Source organism: Oncorhynchus nerka, linkage group LG26 (genome assembly GCF_034236695.1).
Source record: "Oncorhynchus nerka isolate Pitt River linkage group LG26, Oner_Uvic_2.0, whole genome shotgun sequence".
NCBI classification, from domain to species: domain Eukaryota; kingdom Metazoa; phylum Chordata; class Actinopteri; order Salmoniformes; family Salmonidae; genus Oncorhynchus; species Oncorhynchus nerka.
The window spans coordinates 39,895,046-39,919,836 of NC_088421.1; the positions used below are offsets into that span (position 1 = coordinate 39,895,046).

Genomic DNA, 24,791 nt, shown 5'->3' on the forward strand with positions numbered 1-24,791 from the left:
CGTTGAAATTGTTGCATGTTGCGTTTATATTTTTGTTCAGTATACATTGAAGCTTGAAAGCGGTGACAGACAGCCCAGAGACAATAAATATATTTAAAAATATATAAACAAAAGGCAAATTAGACAGTTATGGCCCACATTGGAAATACCATACTAGTATAAAACAGACCTCGGATGGTCTTGAATATATATCAGTCTCAGTTACTTCACATTTTGATGGTCTAGAATACATATCAGTCTCAGTTACTTCACATTTTGATGGTCCAGAATACATATCAGTCTCAGTTACTTCACATTCTGATAGTCTTGAACACATATCAGTCATAGTTACATTCTACAAGAAATGGCTCAATGTCCTTCACCACACACATCACTCCACTTGGAGTTCACTTTGACTGGTTGATAGCAGCCAAATATCCTTGATGTGATGGGAGTCCAAAATGTAACATGCAGCATCCAATGAATACTCTGGAATAATTGAATCTTCCACTAAAACATATTAAACCTGAAATGACATAAGGGAAACCAATGTAACATTTAACAGAAATGACCTCAATCTGTTTAGACTAACACATCAACCTGAATCTGTGTTTGCAGAACAAGACAGATCTGTCAGAAGACAACACCATGGTTTTGGTACAGACTAATCACAGCAGCAGCTCTTGGAGGTCATACAACAGGGTCATGTTCATTACGTACCAAACAGAAGAAAGCACACAAACAGGGAGGGCCTACCTGGACTTCCTTTTCTGTTGCTGAACATTTTCCTGTTGCGTCCGCTAATGAATACGGCGCAGTCAGGGTCACTCACCTCACTGCCCTGTGGCTGAGGCCTGGAGGAAGGGGACAGTGGATAATGTCTCTTCTCATGGATGGCCTGCAGACTAGTAATTAAGAACTTCTTGTCCTTCCCCTCCTGGTGATGAAAAAGAACAGATGAGTAACTATCAACACACAGATCAATCTTTGTAAGAATATTCAATGAAACAGAAGTGTTTTGTCTATACCTATACACACATTTTCTATTTGCTCCTGTAGCAGACTGATTATTTTCCTTTGGCCGTCTAAAACTTGGGTGTGAATGTAAATGACCATTCTGAAAAAAAAGAGAGGAAAAATGAACTGCCAGGTAGGTGAACATAACATACTTAAAACATACACTGTACTGTTAGTGGCTTTGCATAATAGTGTCAGCCAAACGGCACACAACAAGAAATATCCAGAGCAGTCCAAAGAATGTCCTTGTTGGATGCTGACTCACAGAAAGACACCTGCCAACAGGAACAGGAAGAAGGGGTTCTCCACCAAGCAGCTGTGTACCCAGTTGAGCCAGGCCAGCTTGGGGTTGGTACTCTTCAGCTCCTGGGCCCACTGTTTGCCTGAGTGGAACATGAAGGGGAGGTTCCTGAAAGGACCACAGCCAGAGGAGGGCTTAATCCTATGGGGGGAGGCGAAGGGAAGAGTGGAAGAAACGTTAGGACCACAGCCAGAGGAGGGCTTAATCCTATGGGGGGAGGCGAAGGGAAGAGTGGAAGAAACATTAGGACCACAGCCAGAGGAGGGCTTAATCCTATGGGGGGAGGCGAAGGGAAGAGTAGAAGAAACATTAGGACCACAGCCAAAGGAGGGCTTAATCCTATGGGGGAAGGCGAAGGGAAGAGTGGAAGAAACATTTGGACCACAACATCCTTTTCATACTGCAGTGTCAACATGAAGAGTACTGTTCTGGCTGAAATATATTTTCTGTTCATGTTGTCCTTCCCAGCACAATTCCAGAGATGTGTACTTTTCAAGGGATGTTACATAGCAACATAGACTCAAAAGTGAAAAGGTGCATGTACTGTATGCATGCATACTTGCGCATACATTGGTATAGGTTGATATATTTGTGTGTGTGTGTGTGTGTGTCAGACACCGCTCGTGTGTGTGTTGGACAGACTCACGTCCATATGGTGTAGGTCACAGACACGATGGCCCCGAGGAAAGAGGGGAAACACAGCAGAGAGATGAAGAGGGTGCTCATCTGACTGGCTCTCCACGGCTTCCTGGATGCCTGGCAGTTCACCAGTAGGCTGCTCTGAGGAGGGAGAAAAGCAACAAGAGAGTTCACCAGTAGACTGCTCTGAGGAGGGAGAAAAGCAACAAGAGAGTTCACCAGTAGACTGCTCTGAGGAGGGAGAAAAGCAACAAGAGAGTTCACCAGTAGACTGCTCTGAGGAGGGAGAAAAGCAACAAGAGAGTTCACCAGTAGACTGCTCTGAGGGAGAAAAGCAACAAGAGAGTTCACCAGTAGACTGCTCTGAGGAGGGCAAACAGCAACAAAAGAAGAAAGACTAATGAGTCTAACACCGCTGGGGTTTCCACTGAGTGCGATAGCTGGCAACAAAATGGCGGATCCTATTCATTTTCAATTGAAGGAAGTGCCTCGGGTCAAAGTGAACAAGGTCAGAGAAGGCAGGCGAACAGAGCATGAGCGGGTGGGAATTAAGTTGGGGACCTTAAGTTTCTGGACGGGACCTTTACTTACCTAATCGTTTGTCAACACTTATTGGGCCTCTGGTTATGACAAGTGCAGAGTTTGGACATGATAGTTTGACCTCTTAAGGAGTGTACCACTGTCACTGAAATAGTCACACTGGTTGAGCTCTGAGCTGGGACCTACCTTTACTGTGTAATGGTTACATTGGTGGAGCTCTGAGCTGGGACCTACCTACCTTTTTCATATGGAACAACAACAACAGCTTGAGGATCTGCACAGCTGGCAGTAAAGGAGTGAAGAACAAGCCTAGCCTGTGGGAAACGATGACAGAGAAGGAGACATAAATACCACAGAAACCTCAATGACATTATCATCAAAAGAAAGACGACCCAGGGCTGACGGCACCTGCAGCATCTAACGAAGCATGACAAAACAATTATGTCACAGAGATACTAGGTGAGACGACTCGTGGCATGCGAACAGGCATTTTACCAGGTGAGGGTTTGCCCATAGATGAGCTCGAGTACGTTACGGGCGATATCAAACACTGGCTTCCTCCTTCTCCTCAGCACTCCTTGAGAAAACCGCCTATGGGGGGAAACGGAGTGGAGTATCAGTACATTTTACAGGAATTCTAAAACAACATGTTCAGCAGGTCTGCCACGTACAACTTCTATTAAAAAAAGCTTATTTACACATTTCCATTTCACAAATACACTTTGGCAGTTACCACTTGAACATACTATACAGAATGACTGCTGATTTGACAAGAACAGAAATACAATCACATACAAATATTACAAAAACCTTTATTGGTTACTGTTGAGCTGTCTGACTAATGAAGGTAATGGACTCTAGAACCATCCTTCAAAAGACTGTAGAACACAGTCAACATTAAAATAGTAGTGTCAGTACCTCTCACAGTGAATGTGAAACAAACAAATGCTCAAGCAGTTCTGGCACTCACAACTTCACTACCGACTTCCTCACAAATTACCCAGAGAGCATGTCAAGCACAGTGAAAATAGAATACCAGTTACACTGCACATGAATTATCTACACAAACATCTTCAAAATATGCTCAGCTGGTTAGTCACTCAAATATTTCCAGATAGAATCTCCAAAGAGCAAGTAGAGTGAATATGAAAATAGTAGAATACACAGTACCAGTCAAAAGTTTAGACACACTCATTCTAAACCGACTCATTCAAGGTTTTTCTTTATTTTTACTAATTTTCTACATTGCATAATAATATTTTTTATTTTACATTTATTTAACTAGGCAAGTCAGTTAAGAACAAATTCTTATTTTCAATGACGGCCTAGGAACAATGGGTTAACTGCCTGTTCAGGGGCAGAACGACAGATTAGTACCTTGTCGGCTCGGGGGTTTGTTACTAGTCCAACGCTCTAACCACTAGGCTACCCTGCCACAACTATGAAATAAACACATATGGAATCATACAGTAATCAAAAAAGTGTTTTAGATTCTTCAAAGCAGCCATCCTTTTTCTTGACAGCTTTGCACACTCTTGTTATTCTCTCACCCAGCTTCACCTGGAATGCTTTTCCAACAGTCCTGGAGGTGTTCCCACATATGCTGAGCACTTGTTGGCTGCTTTTCCTTCACTCCATGGTCCAACTCATCCCAAACCATCTCAATTGGGTTGAGGTTGGGTGATTGTGGAGTCCAGATCATCTGATGCAGCACTCCATCACTGTCCTCCTTGGCCAAATAGCCCTTACACAGCCTAGAGGTGTGTTGGGTCATTGTCCCACTAAGCGTAAACCAGATGGGATAGTATATCGCTGCAGAATGCTGTGGTAGCAATGCTGTTTAAGTTTATTTGGGCTGCAATTTCTGAGGCTGGTAACTCTCATGAACTTATTCTCTGCAGCAGAGGTAACTCTGGGTCTTCCATTCCTGTGGCGGTCCTCATGAGAGCCAGTTTCATCATAGCGCTTGATTGTTTTTGCGACTGCACTTGAAGAAACTTTCAAAGTTCTTAAAATTGACTGACCTTAATGTCTTAAAAAGTAATGATGGACTGTCGTTTCTCTTTGCTTATTTGAGCTGTTTTTGCAATAATATGGACTTAGTATTTTACCAAATAGGGCTATCTTCTGTATACGTCCCCCTACCTTGTCACAACACAACTGATTGGCTCAAACACACTAAGAAAATAAATTACAGAAATTAACTTTTTAATTGAAATGCATTCCAGATGACGACATATAGAATGCCAAGAGTGTGCAAAGCTGTAATCAAGGCAAAGGGTGGCTAAATATATTTAGATTTGTTTAACATTTTTGGGTTACTACATGATTCCATATGTGTTATTGCATTGTTTTGATGTCTTCACTCTTATTCTACAATGTAGAAAATAGTCAAAATAAAGAAAAACGTGTCCAAAGTGGTAGGCGTGTCCAAACTTTACATTTACATTTAAGTCATTTAGCAGACGCTCTTATCCAGAGCGACTGACTGGTACTGTAGGTTAACACATACAAATCTCCACAACATGGGGTTACAGAGGGAGTGTCAGTACATCTTAAAGGAATTATTACCATAAAACACTTCTTACTTCCATATAAATTCTCCGAAGACTGTGTAGAGAACCGTGAATATGAAATCCACGAGCAGGAAACGATACAGCTCCTGACCAACAAAGCTCTCCCAGCACTGTAGCGACAGACCAAGATACCAAAGTCAAAATATACATTACAACAACTGTGGTGGGAACTCATTAACAGACTAATTGACATCTGAAAAGAGTCTATACTATCCCACTCATTTTGTGGGAGAGCAAAATTGCTCCACTTGCAAGGCCTATGGGGGGGGGGTCCAAAATAAGGGAGGGTTTTCCAACAAAAATAAAAAAGTGCTTTGGGGAGGGTTATGCATTTTATTTTGTATTGGGCACAGGGCGGGGTAGTGTGTTTTTTAAATATATTTTTGTATTGGGCACAGGGCGGGGTAGTGTGTTTTTTATACAGTGGGGCAAAAAAGTATTTAGTCAGCCACCAATTGTGCAAGTTCTCCCACTTTAAAAGATGAGAGAGGCCTGTTTCATCATAGGTACACATCAACTATGACAGACAAAATGAGAAAAAAAAATCCAGAAAAATCACATGTAGGATTTTTTATTTATTTATTTCCAAATGATGGTGGAAAATAAGTATTTGGTCACCTACAAACAAGCAAGATTTCTGGCTCTCACAGACCTGTAACTTCTTCTTTAAGAGCCTCCTCTGTCCTCCACTCATTACCTGTATTAATGGCACCTGTTTGAACTTGTTATCAGTATAAAAGACACCTGTCCACAACCTCAAACAGTCACACTCCAAACTCCACTATGGCCCAGACCAAAGAGCTGTCAAAGGACACCAGAAACAAAATTGTAGACCTGCACCAGGCTGGGAAGACTGAATCTGCAATAGGTAAGCAGCTTGGTTTGAAGAAATCAACTGTGGGAGCAATTATTAGGAAATGGAAGACATACAAGACCACTGATAATCTCCCTCGATCTGGGGCTCCACGCAAGATCTCACCCCGTGGGGTCAAAATGATCACAAGAACGGTGAGCAAAAATCCCAGAACCCCACGGGGGGACCTAGTGAATGACCTGCAGAGAGCTGGGACCAAAGTAACAAAGCCTACCATCAGTAACACACTACGCCGCCAGGGACTCAAATCCTGCAGTGCCAGACGTGTCCCCCTGCTTAAGCCAGTACATGCCCAGGCCCGTCTGAAGTTTGCTAGAGAGCATTTGGATGATCCAGAAGAAGATTGGGAGAAAGTCATATGGTCAGATGAAACCAAAATATAACTTTTTGGTAAAAACTCAACTTGTCGTGTTTGGAGGACAAAGAATGCTGAGTTGCATCCAAAGAACACCATACCTACTGTGAAGCATGGGGGTGGAAACATCATGCTTTGGGGTTGTTTTTCTGCAAAGGGACCGGGACGACTGATCCGTGTAAAGGAAAGAAAGAATGGGGCCATGTATCGTGAGATTTTGAGTGAAAACCTCCTTCCATCAGGAAGGGCATTGAAGATGAAACGTGGCTGGGTCTTTCAGCATGACAATGATCCCAAACACACTGCCCGGGCAACGAAGGAGTGGCTTCGTAAGAAGCATTTCAAGGTCCTGGAGTGGCCTAGCCAGTCTACAGATCTCAACCACATAGAAAATCTTTGGAGGGAGTTGAAAGTCCGTGTTGCCCAGCAACAGCCCCAAAACATCACTGCTCTAGAGGAGATCCGCATGGAGGAATGGGCCAAAATACCAGCAACAGTGTGTGAAAACCTTTTGAAGACTTACAGAAAACGTTTGACCTCTGTCATTGCCAACAAAGGGTATATAACAAAGTATTGAGATAAACTTTTGTTATTGACCAAATACTTATTGTCCACCATAATTTGCAAATAAATTCATAAAAAATCCTACAATGCGATTTTCTGGATTTTTTTTCTCATTTTGTCTGTCATAGTTGAAGTGTACCTATGATGAACATTACAGGCCTCTCATATTTTTAAGTGGGAGAACTTGCACAATTGTTGGCTGACTAAATACTTTTTTGCCCCACTGTATATATTTTTGTATTGGGCACAGGGGAGGGTAGTGTGTTTTTTATATATATTTTGTATTGGGCACAGGGTGGGGTAGTGTGTTTTTTTATATATATTTTTGTATTGGGCACAGGGTGGGGTAGTGTGTTTTTTATATATATTTTGTATTGGGCACAGGGGAGGGTAGTGTGTTTTTTATATATATTTTTGTATTGGGCACAGGGTGGGGTAGTGTGTTTTTTATATATATTTTGTATTGGGCACAGGGGAGGGTAGTGTGTTTTTTAAATATATTTTTGTATTGGGCACAGGGGAGGGTAGTGTGTTTTTTAAATCTATTTTTGTATTGGGCACAGGGCGGGGTAGTGTGTTTTTTAAATATATTTTTGTATTGGGCACAGGGCATGGCACGGAGCCCCCAGCGACGGCCTCCATGACACGGAGCCCCCAGCGACGGCCTCCATGGCACGGAGCCCCCAGCGACGGACTCCAGTCCGGGGCCCGCAACAAGGTTGCCCAGTCCGGGGCCTGCAACGAGGGTCCCCAGTCCGGGGCCCGCAGAGAGGGTCCCAAGTCCGGGGCCCGCAACGAGGGTCCCAAGTCCGGGGCCCGCAGAGAGGGTCCCAAGTCCGGGGCCCGCAACAAGGGTCCCTAGTCCGGGGCTCGCAGAGAGGGTCCCAAGTCCGGGGCCCGCAACGAGGGTCCCAAGTCCGGGGCCCGCAGAGAGGGTCCTCACACCAGAGGCGCCACCAAAGCGGGGTGAGCCAGAGGTGGAGCGGGGTCTACGTCCCGCACCAGAGCCGCCACCGCGGATAGATGCCCACCCAGACCCTCCCCTATAGGTTCAGGTTTTGCAGCTGGAGTCCGCACCTTTGGAGCGGGGTAAGGTCACTCCCTGACCTTAGAGAGCCTTTTTTAATGTCTCTTTTTGGTTTGGTCAGGGTGTGATTTGGGTGGGCATTCTATGTCCTTTATTTCTATGATTTGTGTTTCTATGTGTTGGCCGGGTATGGTTCTCAATCAGGGACAGCTGTCTAACGTTGTGTCTGATTGAGTATCATACTTAGGTAGCCCTTTTCCCTCCTTTTAGTGTGGGTAGTTGACTTTGTTAGTGGCACTATAGCCCTCTTAAGCTTCACGGTCGTTTTGTATTGTTTGTTTTGTTGGCAACATTAGATATAAAGTAATGTACACTCACCACGCTGCGCTTGGGTCCACTTATTCCTTCCAGGAAGACGGCCGTGACAATAGGCGTACGGAGGCCCATTATCAGCAGCTATCACTCCTGTGTTCCAATGGCACGTTGCGTTAGCTAATCCAAGTTTATCATTTTAAAAGGCTAATTGATCATTAGAAAACCCTTTTGCAATTATGTTAGCACAGCTGAAAACTGTTGTTCTGATTTAAAGAAGCAGTAAAAACGGGCCTTCTTTAGACTAGTTGAGTATTTGGAACATCAGCATTTGTGGGTTCGATTACAGGCTCAAAATGGCCTTCTTCTGAAACTTGTCAGTCTATTCTTGTTCTGAGAAATGACGGCTATTCCATGTGAGATATTGCCAAGAAACTGGAGATCTCGTACAACGCTGTGTACTACTCCCTTCACAGAACAGTGCAAACTGGCACTAACCAGAATAGAAAGAGTGGGAGGCCCCGGTGCACAACTGAGCAAGAGGACAAGTACATTAGAGTGCCTAGTTTGAGAAACAGATACCTCACAAGTCCTCAACTGGCAGCTTCATTAAATAGTACCAGCAAAACAACAGTCTCAACGTCAACAGTGAAGAGACAACTCCGGGATGCTGGCATTCTAGGCAGTGTTGCAAAGAAAAAGCCATCTCAGACTGGCCAATAAAAAGAAAAGATTAAGATGGGCAAAAGAACACAGACACTGGACAGAGGAACTCTGCCTAGAAGGCCAGCATCCACAGAGTCGCCTCTTCACTGTTGACGTTGAGACTGGTGTTTTGCGGGTACTATTCAATGAAGCTGCCAGTTGAGGACTTGTGACAAATAAAAAAAATATATCAATCCAAACATCAATCCAAACAGTGCAGCGGCCATTTGACAAATGGAAAGAGACATCTGTTACAAAACACCAAAATGACAGTTTTATGACAGTCGGAGATTGTCAACACAAGCCTTCAATACTGGGTAGGCCTACAAGGTAGGGAGGGATGTATTTCCAGTTGTCAGTCTATTTGTTGTGGTGCTGAAAACGTAAATCATGATATTGAGGTGCTTGGAATTGGTTGTGTGGTGCATTGGGACAGAAACCTGTTGGTGGAAAATGTGTCACATATTTCACATAGTTATACATATGGCATTAAAATGTTAAATCTGATTTCCCCCCTATCTGATCATTGTCTGCATCCGGCTCTGATTGTAGAGTAATGAAATTAGGCAGGGAGAGTGAGCTCCTCTGTGGTGGTCGGCCAACCCTCAACCTGCACGGCATCAATCGTGCCACAAAAGCATGCCGAAGTTGATATCCATGTTTAGAAACACAGTGTTGCTACAGTTGTTATTTGTGGTCGTAAACATTATTTTGAGTTAATTCTATGAGGGGGGAGGGTGTGCAATTTATTTTACAGTGAAAAGGGGGGGGGGGGTCATCTATAAATAGTTAAGCTGAGAAGGGAGGTACATTTTTTGTATGACACCTTGAGTTGGACCAGCCTCCCCAGTAAATATAGAACTGTCCCCTACTACTACTACTACTACTACTACTACTTTGGGCCATTAATTCTTAGCTGCTAATGTTTCAATGAAAGGGGACCTTACTTTGAAGGTGACATCTTGTTTTATGACAGACAGCATGGTGACAAGTATCAGGTGTCTTACCTGCAGACCATGTTGCTCTGGTTCAGCTGCAATTTTCCCCAGCCAATGGTAGCACAGTATGCCAAGAATGCTCACCTTCAGCAATAAGTTCCTGTATAAAAACAGGATGTACAGTATCAAGTGTCTCAGAGTAAGAGTGCTGATTTAAGGTCAGTTTAGCCCAGCCATACTGAAATGGAGGACCGTGGTCCAGACCCAGAACGGGGTCAATACACACAGCGGGTCCTGACTTTTTGGGGGGGAACTTAGTCAGGCTTTCAACTTGCTGCTGTTGAGTTATAACAGAATGCACAAGGTGCAATTTGGAAATGTCTAAGTGCATGGACAGTTTTCTTCTTATGTCATTCACTGACTGACCTACAGCTATTTACAACTGACAAATGTTCAGTTGTTAAACTACTAGCCCATGTAAGCTAGACACAGTGCATTCAGAAAGTATTCAAACCCCTTGACTTTTTACACATTTTGTTACGGATTTATTCTAAAAATGGATTAAATGAATAAATTTCGTCAATTTACACACAATTCCCCATAATTTACACAATACCCCATAATTTACACAATACCCCATAATGACAAAGTGAAAACAAGTTTTTACATAAATAATTTGAATTCGAAATTGAGCTCAGGTGCTTCCTGTTTCCATTGATCATCCTTGAGATGTTTCTAAAACTTGATTGGAGTCCACATGTGTTAAAGAGTCTATATAAAAGGTCCCACAGTTGGCAGTGCATGTCAGAGCAAAAACCAAGCCATGAGGTTAAAGGAATTGTCTGTAGAGCTCCGAGACAGGATTGTGTCGAGGAACAGATCTGGGGAAGGGTACCAACAAATGTCTGCAGCATTGAAGGTCTGCAAGAACACAGTGGCCTCCATCATTCTTAAAAGGAAGAAGTTTGGAGTTCTTCTGTGGAGATGGGAAAACCTTCCAGAAGGACAACCATCGCTCCAGCACTCCACCAATCCGGTCTTTATGGTAGAGAGGCCAGACGGAAGCCATTCCTCTGTAAAAAGGCACATGACAGTTTGCTTGGAGTCTGCCAAAAGGCTCTCAGACCATGAGAAACAACATTCTCTGGTCTGATGAAACCAAGAGTGAACTCTTTGGCCTGAATGAGAAGTTTCATGTCGGGAGGAAACCAGGCACCATCCCTACGGTGAAGTATGGTGGTGGCAGCATCATGCTATGGGGATGTTTTTCAGCGGCAGGAACTAGTCAGGATCAAGGGAAAGATGAACGGTGCAAAGAACAGAGAGATCCTTGATGAAAACCTCCTCCAGACCGCTCAGGACTTCAGACTGGGGTGAAGGTTCACTTTGCAACAGGACAACAAACCTAAGCACACAGCCAAGACAATGCAAGAGTGGATTCAGGACATCTTGAACCTGATCGAACATCTCTGGAGAGACCTGAAAACAACTGCGAAGCAACGCTCCCCATCCAACCTGACAGAGCTTGAGAGGATCTGCAGAGAAGAAAGGGAGAAACTCCCCATCCAACCTGACAGAGTTCCCCAAATACAGGTGTGCCAAGCTTGTAGCGTCATACCCAAGAAGAATCAAAGCTGTAATTACTGCCAAAGCTGCTTCAACAAAGTACTGAGTAAAGGGTCTGAATACTTATGTAAATCTGATATTTCAGTTTACATTTTTTATACATTTCAAACAAATTCTAGAAACCTGTTTTTGCTTTGTCATTATGGGGTATTGTGTGTAGATTGAGGAGGGAAAAACAATTGAATCAATTTTAGAATAAGGCCGTAACGTAACAAATGTGTAAAAGGTCAAGGGGTCTGAATACTTTCCGAATGCACTGTATGTAAGTTAGGCTAACCAACTACATGTCAGCTAGATAACTGGTTAGCCTAATTTACCTATCTAAATCTTGCAGTTATCGTGGCTGGATTACATGCCCAGGGCCCCCCATTGATTTTGTTGAGTCACTAAGGTATCATATGAACACACATTAGACATGTAGAATTGCAGGAAATTGGCTTTACAAACAGCAACATTTTCTCTCTGCCAACAAGAGAGGTGTGAACAGTTTGGGGTCGCACTGTGAGGGGGTGTGTTACTATGGCAATAAATGACAATATCCATCCACTGGTTTAGCCTTTCAGATCACAAATAATAAGATTATATTTACAGGGAGGAGCTGAACCTAGATCAGCACTTCTACATTGAGAAGCTTGATACATGGCTCCAGATATTGGTAGAGGAAGGAACATTTGGTGAATTTGTTAGGGCACGCGCGTTTTAAAAACGTACAGCAACGTACAGCAAATATGAGCATTTCTTATTGGACAAGACCAAGTAGTCCCTCTGTTTCAGTTCATATCCTTCCGTTTGATGCCTAATGAACATGACCCTGCTGTACTATTTTGGCCATTGGGCCTCCCCCCTCCTATTGGGCCTCTGTTAACCACTTTGATAGGAGCATGTAAAAAGGTTTACTCTGAAGTTATGGTATCTGTAGTATAGTATACTTTATTACACACAACACACACACACACACACCCTCCTATTGGGCCTCTGTTAACCACTTTGATAGGAGCATGTAAAAAGGTTTACTCTGAAGTTATGGTATCTGTAGTATAATATACTTTTGTGAAGGGCTCCATCCCTTTGTTGGTCCATTGACAACACGCTCCCATTTGTACTTCTTGTTTACACATGGAGGGAGCATACTAGCTCACTAACTGTTGTCCAAACCAGTTGTTAGACCTCTTTACCTAAGCTGTTGATGGTTTCTTTGTTGCTATCCCTAGTTTTGCTTAGCCCTGTTTATTTGCCAATATCCAACATGTATTTTATCAATTTCACCTACTGTGGTTGAAAAAAACCTTTCCCAGTTTTTCAATAGATTTTTACGTCTTCCACTTGTGTATTTCATCACTATTGACCATAGTAACCCACACCTTGAGTATCACCCTGTATGGACCACGGTCTCTTATTAACACCATCAGCTGAAGCAGGTCCTCCTAATTGTCTTCCCCATGCCCTATATGAAACTTGTCCATTCCCTTTGTGATTATTTTAAAGGCCGAAATGTCAATATTTTAAACTTGCCTAATAAAACTAATAATTTTGAGTGGTGAGCCAGCGTTGCGCCTTTTCCTGTCCAATGGTGTTTACTCATTTCTAGGTTGCGCCTTGACTCATGTTGGTTGAGCACCCTCTACTCCTTTCCAAATTGTATCTTTTTTTTTTTTAATATGGTGAAAAGTAAACAAGACTCAATGGTTGTGTCTGTGTGAAACATCTTGTGATTGTGTTATGGGCTCATGTACAGCGGGCGGCAGGGTAGCCTAGTGGTTAGAGTGTTGGACTAGTAACCAGAAGGTTGCAAGTTCAAATCCCAGAGCTGACATATCTGTCGTTCTGCCCCTGAACAGGTAGTTAACCCACTGTTCCTAGGCCATCATTGAAAATAAGAATTTGTAAAGGTTAAAAAAAACAAACAGGCGAGTTAACTTGACCACCGAAATAACCCCCCACTTAACTCAAGACGAAACTTCACAAGACATTCAGAATACCTCCCATTGGTTTCCACTGTGCAGGCACACTTGTTGGATTGGCTTTCTGTCCACGTAGGAGCCAACAAAATGTTCCCTGTGCTACTTGATTACATACATTTGAATGTTTGTTACATGCTTTGAATTAAAAAGGGAAATTACACTCGTCAGAAGTTTTTCTGTAGTCTAATGTCAAGATTTGTCCACATTCCACACTACCGGTTGCTATCAGTATGCTTCAACCCCAAAATTGTTTTAAAATGTAACCTTTATTTAACTAGGTAAGTCAGTTAAGAACAAATTCTTATTTTCAATGATGGCCTACACCGGCCAAACCCGGACGACGCTGGGCCAATCATACCCGGTTGTGATACAGCCTGGAATCGAACCAGGGTGTCTGTTGTGACGCCTCAAGCACTGAGATGCCGTGCCTTAGACCGCTCTGCCACTCGGGAGCCCGTTAATGTCACAATCCAAAATGAAATATAGGCTAAGCAACATGTAATTTACATATTTCCATTCATATTGGATTGTGACATTAGCTTTGGTAAGATAATTCACCAACTTAATTTGTTGGACAACCAGGGTTGTCATTTTCACCAAAATTCGCTGTTTTTCCAGAAATCCCAGTTGGAAGATTCCCAGAATCAGGAGGGAATAAGCAGGAAATCCAGAATCCTTCAACCAGGATTTCTGGGAAAAATGTTGGAACTCTGGAACTTACAGTGCCTTGCGAAAGTATTCGGCCCCCTTGAACTTTGCGACCTTTTGCCACAATTCAGGCTTCAAACATAAAGATATAAAACTGTATATTTTTGTGAAGAATCAACAACAAGTGGGACACAATCATGAAGTGGAACGACATTTATTGGATATTTCAAACTTTTTTAACAAATCAAAAACTGAAAAATAGGGCGTGCAAAATTATTCAGCCCCTTTACTTTCAGTGCAGCAAACTCTCTCCAGAAGTTCAGTGAGGATCTCTGAATGATCCAATGTTGACCTAAATTACTAATGATGATAAATACAATCCACCTGTGTGTAATCAAGTCTCCGTATAAATGCACCTGCACTGTGATAGTCTCAGAGGTCCGTTAAAAGCGCAGAGAGCATCATGAAGAACAAGGAACACACCAGGCAGGTCCGAGATACTGTTGTGAAGAAGATTAAAGCCGGATTTGGATACAAAAATATTTCCCAAGCTTTAAACATCCCAAGGAGCACTGTGCAAGCGATAATATTGAAATGGAAGGAGTATCAGACCACTGCAAATCTACCAAGACCTGGCCGTCCCTCTAAACTTTCAGCTCATACAAGGAGAAGACTGATCAGAGATGCAGCCAAGAGGCCCATGATCACTCTGGATGAACTGCAGAGATCTACAGCTGAGGTGGGAGACTCTGTCCATAGGACAACAATCAGTCGTATATTGCACAAATCTGGCCTTTATGGAAGAGTGGCAAGAAGAAAGCCATTTCTTAAAGATATCCATAAAAAGTGTAGTTTAGTTTGCCACAAGCCACCTGGGAGACACACCAAACATGTGGAAGAAGGTGCTCTGGTCAGATGAAACCAAAATTGAACTTTTTGGCAACAATGCAAAACGTTATGTTTGGCATAAAAGCAACACAGCTCATCACCCTGAACACACCATCCCCACTGTCAAACATGGTGGTGGCAGCATCATGGTTTGGACCTGCTTTTCTTCAGCAGGGACAGGGAAGATGGTTAAAATTGATGGGAAGATGGATGGAGCCAAATACAGGACCATTCTGGAAGAAAACCTGATGGAGTCTGCAAAAGACCTGAGACTGGGACAGAGATTTGTCTTCCAACAAGACAATGATCCAAAACATAAAGCAAAATCTACAATGGAATGGTTAAAAAATAAACATATCCAGGTGTTAGAATGGCCAAGTCAAAGTCCAGACCTGAATCCAATCGAGAATCTGTGGAAAGAACTGAAAACTACTGTTCACAAATGCTCTCCATCCAACCTCACTGAGCTCGAGCTGTTTTGCAAGGAGGAATGGGAAAAAATTTCAGTCTCTCGATGTGCAAAACTGATAGACATACCCCAAGCGACTTACAGCTGTAATCGCAGCAAAAGGTGGCGCTACAAAGTATTAACTTAAGGGGGCTGAATAATTTTGCACGCCCAATTTTTCAGTTTTTGATTTGTTAAAAAGTTTGAAATATCCAATAAATGTCTTTCCACTTCATGATTGTGTCCCACTTGTTGTTGATTCTTCACAAAAAAAATACAGTTTTATATCTTTATGTTTGAAGCCTGAAATGTGGCAAAAGGTCGCAAAGTTCAAGGGGGCCGAATACTTTCGCAAGGCACTGTACCACAATGCTAATGTACTAATATGTGTCAAACACTGAACATCTCTGAACGCAGTTCTAGTCGTATTTACCTGAAGATGGAAACATAGAGACGTACAATGGGCGAGTTGAAGTTCTCCATCCAAGACACGAGGTTGAAGAGACCAGGGAGGAGGAGGTTCCCACAGGACACAACCCCAGGCAGAGCCAGCAGATGAGCCTCATGCACCACACTGACCTCCCCCTCTGCATCCTCAAGTCTCCTCTGGTCACATTGAAGGAAAAACATTAAACAAAGGACTGTGTTGTCAAGAAGAGAGAGTAACAAAATAGCAGGAGTGTTGCAAAGGCCTACAGTAGAGACCAGGGGTGTTGCATAGGCCTACAGTAGAGACCAGGGGTGTTGCATAGGCCTACAGTAGAGACCAGCAGTATTGCATAGGCCTACAGTAGAGACCAGGGGTGTTGCATAGGCCTACAGTAGAGACCAGGGGTGTTGCATAGGCCTACAGTAGAGACCAGGGGTGTTGCATAGGCCTACAGTAGAGACCAAGAGTGTTGCATAGGCCTACAGTAGAGACCAGGAGTGTTGCATAGGCCTACAGTAGTGTTGCATAGGCCTACAGTAGAGACCAGTGGTATTGCATAGGCCTACAGTAGTGTTGCATAGGCCTACAGTAGAGACCAGGAGTATTGCATAGGCCTACAGTAGAGACCAGGAGTGTTGCATAGGCCTACAGTAGAGACCAGGGGTGTTGCATAGGCCTACAGTAGAGACCAGGAGTGTTGCATAGGCCTACAGTAGAGACCAGGGGTATTGCATAGGCCTACAGTAGAGACCAGGAGTGTTGCATAGGCCTACAGTAGAGACCAGGAGTGTTGCATAGGCATACAGTAGAGACCAGGGGTATTGCATAGGCCTACAGTAGAGACCAGGAGTGTTGCATAGGCCTACAGTAGAGACCAGGAGAATTGCATAGGCCTACAGTAGAGACCAGGGGTGTTGCATAGGCCTACAGTAGAGACCAGGAGTGTTGCATAGGCCTACAGTAGAGACCAGGAGTGTTGCATAGGCATACAGTAGAGACCAGGGGTATTGCATAGGCCTACAGTAGAGACCAGGGGTATTGCATAGGCCTACAGTAGAGACCAGGAGTGTTGCATAGGCCTACAGTAGAGACCAGGAGAATTGCATAGGCCTACAGTAGAGACCAGGGGTATTGCATAGGACTACAGTAGAGACCAGGGGTGTTGCATAGGCCTACAGTAGTGTTGCATAGGCCTACAGTAGAGACCAGGGGGTATTGCAAAGGTCCACAGTAGAGACCAGGAGTGTTGCATATGCCTACAGTAGAGACCAGGGGTGTTTCATAGGCCTACAGTAGAGACCAGGAGTGTTGCATAGGCCTACAGTAGAGACCATGGGTATTGCATAGGCCTACAGTAGAGACCAGGGGTATTGCATAGGCCTACAGTAGAGACCAGGGGTGTTGCATAGGCCTACAGTAGAGACCAGGGGTATTGCATAGGCCTACAGTAGAGACCAGGGGGTATTGCATAGGCCTACAGTAGAGACCAGGGGTGCTGGAGGCATTATCCGTTGGGCACAATGTTCAGTTCTTTGTTGCTATGAATATTAGTTGGGTGGGCAGTGGACGCAGATCAGTCTTCTCAACTCCTATGGTCATTGTCAAACGTACAACCATAGGAGTTGGCTATACAGAACAAACAGATCTGTTACCTGGCTATAGAAACACTGCAGTGCAGACAGACATTAAGCTAAGAACAAGCAAAGGCTCTACATCGCGGACTATAGTCTGGTCCTCCCAGATCTGTTTGTGTTATTTGGCATGACAAAGTCCATAGGAGTGGGCTAAACACCACAGATCTGGGACCAGGCTTCTGACCTACTCCAACATTGAGAATGTTGCATTCCCTTTGAGTAGGCCCGAGACATCTCCCCATCTTGTTTTGCAGGCAACAACATGTCTTAAGCTGCTTTCTGATTTCACAATGTGATTTCCTCTGTTGACTCACCAAAGTATAATTCTGCAACAAACAAAAAACGTTCCTGTCTGATTCTCAGAGAAACTCTGAAAAAACCTTATCCCCAAAAACTGTGGCAATACTTGAAAGTAAAGTGGCGATAGCCCTCTTCCAATATCCACCCACTAACTTACTTACTTAGAAGGAAGTTATGTATTGCCAATATCCACCCACCAATTTTCTACTTAAAAAGGAAGTTATGTACAGTGTTGGGCAGTGTATTCTATGTGGTATGCTAGTATGAAAATGGGAAGGTAGCCAATGGGCTGGTGTGCCAGCAGCAGTGGGTTAGTGAGAGTAAGCTCTCTCTCCTTCCTTGGTAAAGGCTCAGCTACCTTTGAGAGAGCAGCCACAAGAAACTCTGGCAGTAATACCCCTATTGTGCAAACCTGAACCGTACTGTGCTGGTCCGTATAGCCCATTTTCTTTCCACATTGTCCTCTCCAGCACAGTTCCAGCAGCTATAGAGGATGCCTAACCAGGCCAGTGCAGTACAGCTCATGCTTGGCTCAGCAGTATGAAAAAGGTGCAACAGTTTAGCTGGGGTTGGATTTGCATAGCGTTCTATGGTGTGATACGAGCCCCCCCCCCACACACACTAACCAGGTGCATGTCCCAGACCTTCAGCCCTTCAGCCTCCTCCTCTCTGACCCCGGCCGACCGACCTTCAGCCTTTCGACCGACTCCCAGCCTCTGGCAAAGCAGTGGATGCCGAGTGCACAGAAGAAGGTGCTCCCCAGAGAAATGCTCCATGCTAGCAGGTGCACCGCCATCCCCAGACAGCCTGCCCTTCTCCTCCTCTGACCGACCTTCAGCCTGACCTTCACCTCCGACAACAGCTCCTGGAAAGACCGACCTTCAGCCTCTGAAGAAACTGTTTATTTATTCAGCCTCTGACTGACTGACCGACCTTCAGCCTCTGACTGACTGACCGACCTTCAGCCTCTGACCTTCAGCCTCTGACTGACCTTCAGCCTCTGACTGACCTTCAGCCTCTGAGCCTCTGACTGACTGACCTTCAGCCCTGACTGACTGACCGACTGACCTTCAGCCTCTGACTGACCTTCAGCCTCTGACTGACCGACTGACCTTCAGCCTCTGACTGACTGACCGACCGACCTTCAGCCTCTGACTGACTGACCGACCGACCTTCAGCCTCTGACTGACTGACCGACCGACCTTCAGCCTCTGACTGACCGACCGACCTTCAGCCTCTGACTGACTGACCTTCAGCCCTGACCTGACCTTCAGCCTCTGACCTGACTGACCTTCAGCCTCTGACTGACCGACTGACCTTCAGCCTCGACTGACTGACTGACTGACCTTCAGCCTCTGACTGACTGACTGACCGACCGACCTTCAGCCTCTGACTGACTGACTGACCTTCAGCCTCTGGCCGACGACCTTCAGCCTCTGACCGCCGACCGACCTTCAGCCTCTGACTGACCGACCGACCTTCAGCCTCTGACTGACCGACCGACCTTCAGCCTCTGACTGACCGACCGACCTTCAGCCTCTGACTGACCGACCGACCTTCAGCCTCTGACTGACCGACCGACCTTCAGCCTCTGACTGACCGACCGACCTTCAGCCTCTGACTGACCGACCGACCTTCAGCCTCTGACTGACCGACCGACCTTCAGCCTCCTGACTGACCGACCGACCTTCAGCCCTGACTGACCGACCGACCTTCAGCCTCTGACTGACCGACCGACCTTCAGCCTCTGACTGACCGACCTTCAGCCTCTGACTGACCGACCGACCTTCAGCCTCTGACTGACCGACCGACCTTCAGCCTCTGACTGACCGACCGACCTTCAGCCTCTGACTGACCGACCGACCTTCAGCCTCTGACTGACCGACCGACCTTCAGCCTCTGACTGACCGACCGACCTTCAGCCTCTGACTGACCTTCAGCCTCTGACTGACCGACCGACCTTCAGCCTCTGACTGACCTTCAGCCTCTGACTGACTGACCTTCAGCCTCTGACTGACTGACTGACCTTCAGCCTCTGACTGACTGACTGACCTTCAGCCTCTGACTGACTGACTGACCTTCAGCCTCTCTGACCTTGACTGCTGACTGACCTTCAGCCTTCCTGACTGACCTTCTCTGACTGACTGACTGACCTTCAGCTCTGACTGAGCCTCTGACTGACCTTCAGCCTCTGACTGACTGACTGACCTTCAGCCTCTGACTGACTGACTGACCTTCAGCCTCTGACTGACTGACCTTCAGCTCCTGACTGACTGACTGACCTTCAGCCTCTGACCTGACTGACTGACCTTCAGCCTCTGACTGACGACTGACCTTCAGCCCTGACTGACTGACCTTCAGCCTCTCTGACTGACCTTCAGCCTCTGACTGACTGACTGACTGACCTTCAGCCTGACTGACTGACCTTCAGCCTCTGACTGACCTTCAGCCTCTGACTGACTGACTGACCTTCAGCCTCTGACTGACTGACCTTCAGCCTCTGACTGACTGACCTTCAGCCTCTGACTGACCTTCAGCCTCTGACTGACTGACCTTCAGCCTCTGACTGACTGACTGACTGACCTTCAGCCTCTGACTGACTGACTGACTGACTGACCTTCAGCCTCTCTGACTGACTGACTGACCTTCAGCCTCTGACTGACCTTCAGCCTCTGACTGACTGACCTTCAGCCTCTGACTGACTGACTGACTGACTGACCTTCAGCCTCTGACTGACTGACTGACCTTCAGCCTCTGACCTTCAGCCTTCAGCCTCTGACTGACTGACCTTCAGCCTCTGACTGACCTTCAGCCTCTGACTGACCTTCAGCCTCTGACTGACTGACCTTCAGCCTCTGACTGACTGACCTTCAGCCTCTGACTGACTGACCTTCAGCCTCTGACTGACTGACTGACTGACCTTCAGCCTCTGACTGACTGACTGACTGACCTTCAGCCATGGGACCAGGCTAACACTGTTATGGACGTAGTGGTTATCAGAGGAAGTTAGAAGATATCAGTCCTCACCTCAATGAGCATATCAGTTCACTGGAAAACATTCTCTTGTAACAAACTGGCTACGTCCTAAAAGGCAACCGATTGCCCACATAGTGCACTACTTTTGACCAGGGCCCATAGGGAATAGGGTGCCACTTGGGATACAACCACATATAGAAGTACCTCTGCCTTCTGTTGTAAGGACCTCCATTTCCAGGGTTTCACGACTGCCACTCTCCAGACCTGTTCCCGTCATAGAGTCCTGGGCCGTATCATCACCCCTAAGACTCCTGGTGAACGTTGAGCAATGGAATAGAAGAGGTTTATACCAGACAGAGGGCTATGGTACACGTGTATGCATCAACAGATGGCTGTACAGATGAATGGACAAATACTTGTAAATGCGTAAACAAATGCACACACACACAGCAGTGTTATTCTGGTGGTTAGAGCATTGGGCCAGTAACCGGAAGGTTGCTGAATCGAATCCCCGAGCTGACAAGGTAAAAATCTGTCATTCTGCCCCTGAGCAAGACAGTTAACCCACTATTCCCCCGCACCGCTCTGATTCAGAGGGGTTGTGGTAAATGCGGAAGACACATTTAAGTTGGACAACTGACTAGGTATCCACCTTTCCCTTATTCTTGGTTTTATCTACATATAAAAACACATTCAATATGAATTATGCAACGATTGAGGAAAAAATAGCCAGTGCTTGTCGTTGTTATGATTTCCTATTCTCAGGACAATGATTAATCGAACAAAAGGCTCCAATGTTGCCAAGGCAACTGGGGTCACTGGAACATATCCAAAAGAGAGAAACAGACCAGAGGACAAATAACTGCTTCTAAATGCTAGTAAAACTAAGCACATGCGCTTCAACCGATCGCTGCCCGCACCCGCCCGCCTGACTAGCATCACTACTCTAGACGGTTCTGACTTAGAATATGTGGACAACTACAAATACCTAGGAGTCTGGTTAGACTGGAAACTGTCCTTCCACTCACATTAAACATCTCCAATCCCAAATTAAATCTAGAATCTGCTTCCTATTTCGCAAAACAAACTCCTCCTTCACTAATTCTGACAAACTTACCCTCATAAAACTGACTATACTACAGATCCTTGACTTCGGCAATGTCATTTACAAAATAGCCCCCAACACTCTACTCAGTAAATTGGATGGAGCCTATCATAGTGCCAACCGTTTTGTCACCAAAGCCCCATATACTACCCACCACTGCGACCTGTACGCTCTCGTTGGCTGGCCCTCACTACATATCCGCCGCCAAACCCACTGGCTCCATGTCATCTACAAGACCCTGCTAGGTAAAGTCCCCCCTTATCTCAGCTCACTGATCACCATAGCAACACCAAACTGTAGCACGCACTCCAGCAGGTATATCTCACTGGTCATCCCCAAAGCCAACACTTACTTTGGCCGCCTTTCCTTCCAGTTCTCTGCTACCAATGACTGGAACGAATTGCAAAAATCTCTGAAACTGGATTCTTACATCTCCCTCTCGAACTTTAAGAATCAGCTGTCAGAGCAGCTTACCGATCACTGTACCTGTACACAGCCAATCTGTAAATAGCACACCCAACTACCTCATCCCCATATTATTACTTACCCTCTTGCACCCCAGTATCTCTACTTGCACATCATCATCTTTACATCTATCACTCTAGTATTAATCCTCAATTGTGATCATTTTGCCTCTATGGCCTATTTATTGCCTACCTCCCTAATCTTCTACATTTGCATGCACTGCACATAGATTCTTCTATTATTTTTTTCTATTGTGTTATTGACTGTACGTTTGTTTATGTGTAAGTCTGTGTTGTTTTAGTCGCACTGCTATGCTTTATCTTGGCCAGGTCACAGTTGTAAATGAGAACTTGTTTTCAACTGGCCTACCTGGTTAAATAAAAGGTGAAATAAAAATAAAATAAATCAATCGAAAATCATTTCTGTAAAAAAAGATTCTGTGTACACTTTAACTACTAACACCACGTATAACGTATGTAGAACAGATAATGGAGCTATATATTTTAAATAAGATTGTCTTTGAGAACTAACATTCACTAAACAAACACTAGACAGTCTGGGAGAAACTAAAATTCCTAAATGTCACTGCAATAAAGAAGCACTTTTTTTTTAATCAACTTCCACTGTCCTCCAAAAGCTCTTTGCTTCAGTTTCTCCTCAAAACAACCTTGGTTAGAGAGCGGCAGTGTTCCCTTCCCTTACAACCATACAGTAGTTGGACAGCGTTAAAGGAGCTTTTGAATGGGATGTTTAGACCTTGACTAATCTCACATGAACAGACTGCATAAACATAAATGGTACCATCATCCAGCATCTGACCAAATTACGCAATAATGTTGTTCTGGGTTAACTGAGATTAAACCTTGACCTATTCCAAACTAATGATGTCCTATGCACCAACTATGTACAACCAGACAGAGAGAGTGTTTGTGAAACTAGAACTAACAACGAGGAACAACAATGCACACACAATAATGCAGTATCTCCTGCAGAATATGCAACTGTGGACAGACATGGGCTACAAAACACAGCTCTACTCAAACATCCCGCCATTAACAGAGAGATGAGAGTAAAGAGCAACTTACTCGAATTCAAGCTCCATTATAGGTCTCAGATTGAAGTCCACACTGTATGCCATCCTCCTGGTCTTCACTCTGCGGGGCCACACCTGTCTGTCTGTATCATGGACTTACCCTTTTCCAATCACAGACAGAAGCATAGGGGAGCACACCAAGAAGAAAGGATTGGTGGTACAGAGGTACTGTTGCGGTATATACTGTAGTTAGTGCATCGTCCCAGTCTTGTCTTCCAGTTCCCAGGAGTAGGAACTATTAGGAGCTCTTAGTAGGTGGGTTTAGGAGTTAGGACTTCGTCTGACCAACTTACACTCTCAACTCATTATCTACCAAACCCAAAATATGAAGAAGAAAAAAAGACTGAAGGAAGGGTTGTGTCACAATCAAAAGAAGACTATAGAGGAAGTGGTCCCTCCCACAGACCACTAGTGTACTGTTTCCTCCGTCCTCCATCCTCCCAAAGATCTTTATCACAGGCAATGTGCCATGTTCACATGTTATCAGGAACTTATTCAATAGGAATTGAGAGGAACTTGTGGAGGTTAAAGAAAATAAAACAATCAAGGACTGACCATCCATTATATGAACATTATTGTTGTAAGCATACATTGTTTACATTTAATTCATTTACAAACTGAGTAAAAGAAGCTTTCGGGTTCTGACGGGGTAGTACAGTTGAGCTCAGCCCATGAGGCATTTAAGTTCTATTCTGCAAAAATGGATGTAGAAATTGCTTACTGCCCCTTTAAGCTCCCTCTTGGATCTAGTTGAGTTCATTTTACTAAAGAAAAACAACAACACAGTATGTATATTTCTAATAACTAGTTTCTGGAATACCTTTGGATTTGATATAAAGCTATCCAACAAAATGTATTAAATAAATTCATCCAGCGTTTCTAAGTGATTGACAGCAGTGGAGGCTGGTAGGAGGAGCTATAAGATGACAGCTCATTGTAATGGCTGGAATGGAATCGTTGAAACAGTATGAAACATATGGAAACCTCATGTTTGAGTCCGTTCCAATAACTCCATTCCAGCCATTACACAGAGCCCGTCCTCCTATAGCTGTTCCCAACAGCCTCCACTAATTAACAGCTGTGAATTGATTCAATGTGTTAGTTCCATTTCCACAGGTTTCCAGATGGAAACACAATAGAAACAACACCAGTCAATACACTAAACGTCTGAATCATTATTCATAGGCAGTAGCCTATGACTTAGCAAAACTGCATATGTATTGTAACTGCAAAAATAAACTTCAAATTGAATAGGTTGATGCATAAGACTTGCACTATCGATGTATGTTCTACCCCTCACCATTTCTGAAGACTTCATTTTTTCAAGACTGCCATGCACAGCCCCAAATCACCAATCAACTTTCAGCTCGAGCGGCTTTCTCTGGCGCAG

At 44.6% G+C, this 24,791-nt stretch overlaps 1 protein-coding gene and 1 pseudogene across 6 annotated transcripts; both read right to left on the reverse strand.

Annotated features, from left to right (window-relative positions):
• LOC115128027 (transmembrane channel-like protein 6) overlaps window positions 1-24,791 on the reverse strand; it is a 63,767-nt pseudogene extending 38,976 nt beyond the window's left edge.
• On the reverse strand, window positions 3-16,145 carry LOC115117786 (transmembrane channel-like protein 6). 6 transcript variants are annotated; one of them, XM_065010655.1, is made up of 10 exons: window positions 15,832-16,142; window positions 9,897-9,987; window positions 5,065-5,162; window positions 2,972-3,067; window positions 2,715-2,790; window positions 1,944-2,077; window positions 1,262-1,438; window positions 1,018-1,096; window positions 736-916; window positions 3-505 (listed from the first exon to the last, which is right to left on the reverse strand). In XM_065010655.1, exons 1-10 carry the CDS (start codon window positions 16,026-16,028, stop codon window positions 387-389), a joined length of 1,248 nt encoding a protein of 415 aa, XP_064866727.1. In that variant the 5' UTR covers window positions 16,029-16,142; the 3' UTR covers window positions 3-386. The 6 variants fall into 6 exon arrangements, 5 of the variants coding, with proteins under 5 accessions (XP_064866727.1, XP_064866728.1, XP_064866730.1 ...); XM_065010656.1 differs by having other exon boundaries at window positions 15,858-16,141; XM_065010657.1 differs by having other exon boundaries at window positions 413-505; window positions 812-916; window positions 15,832-16,138.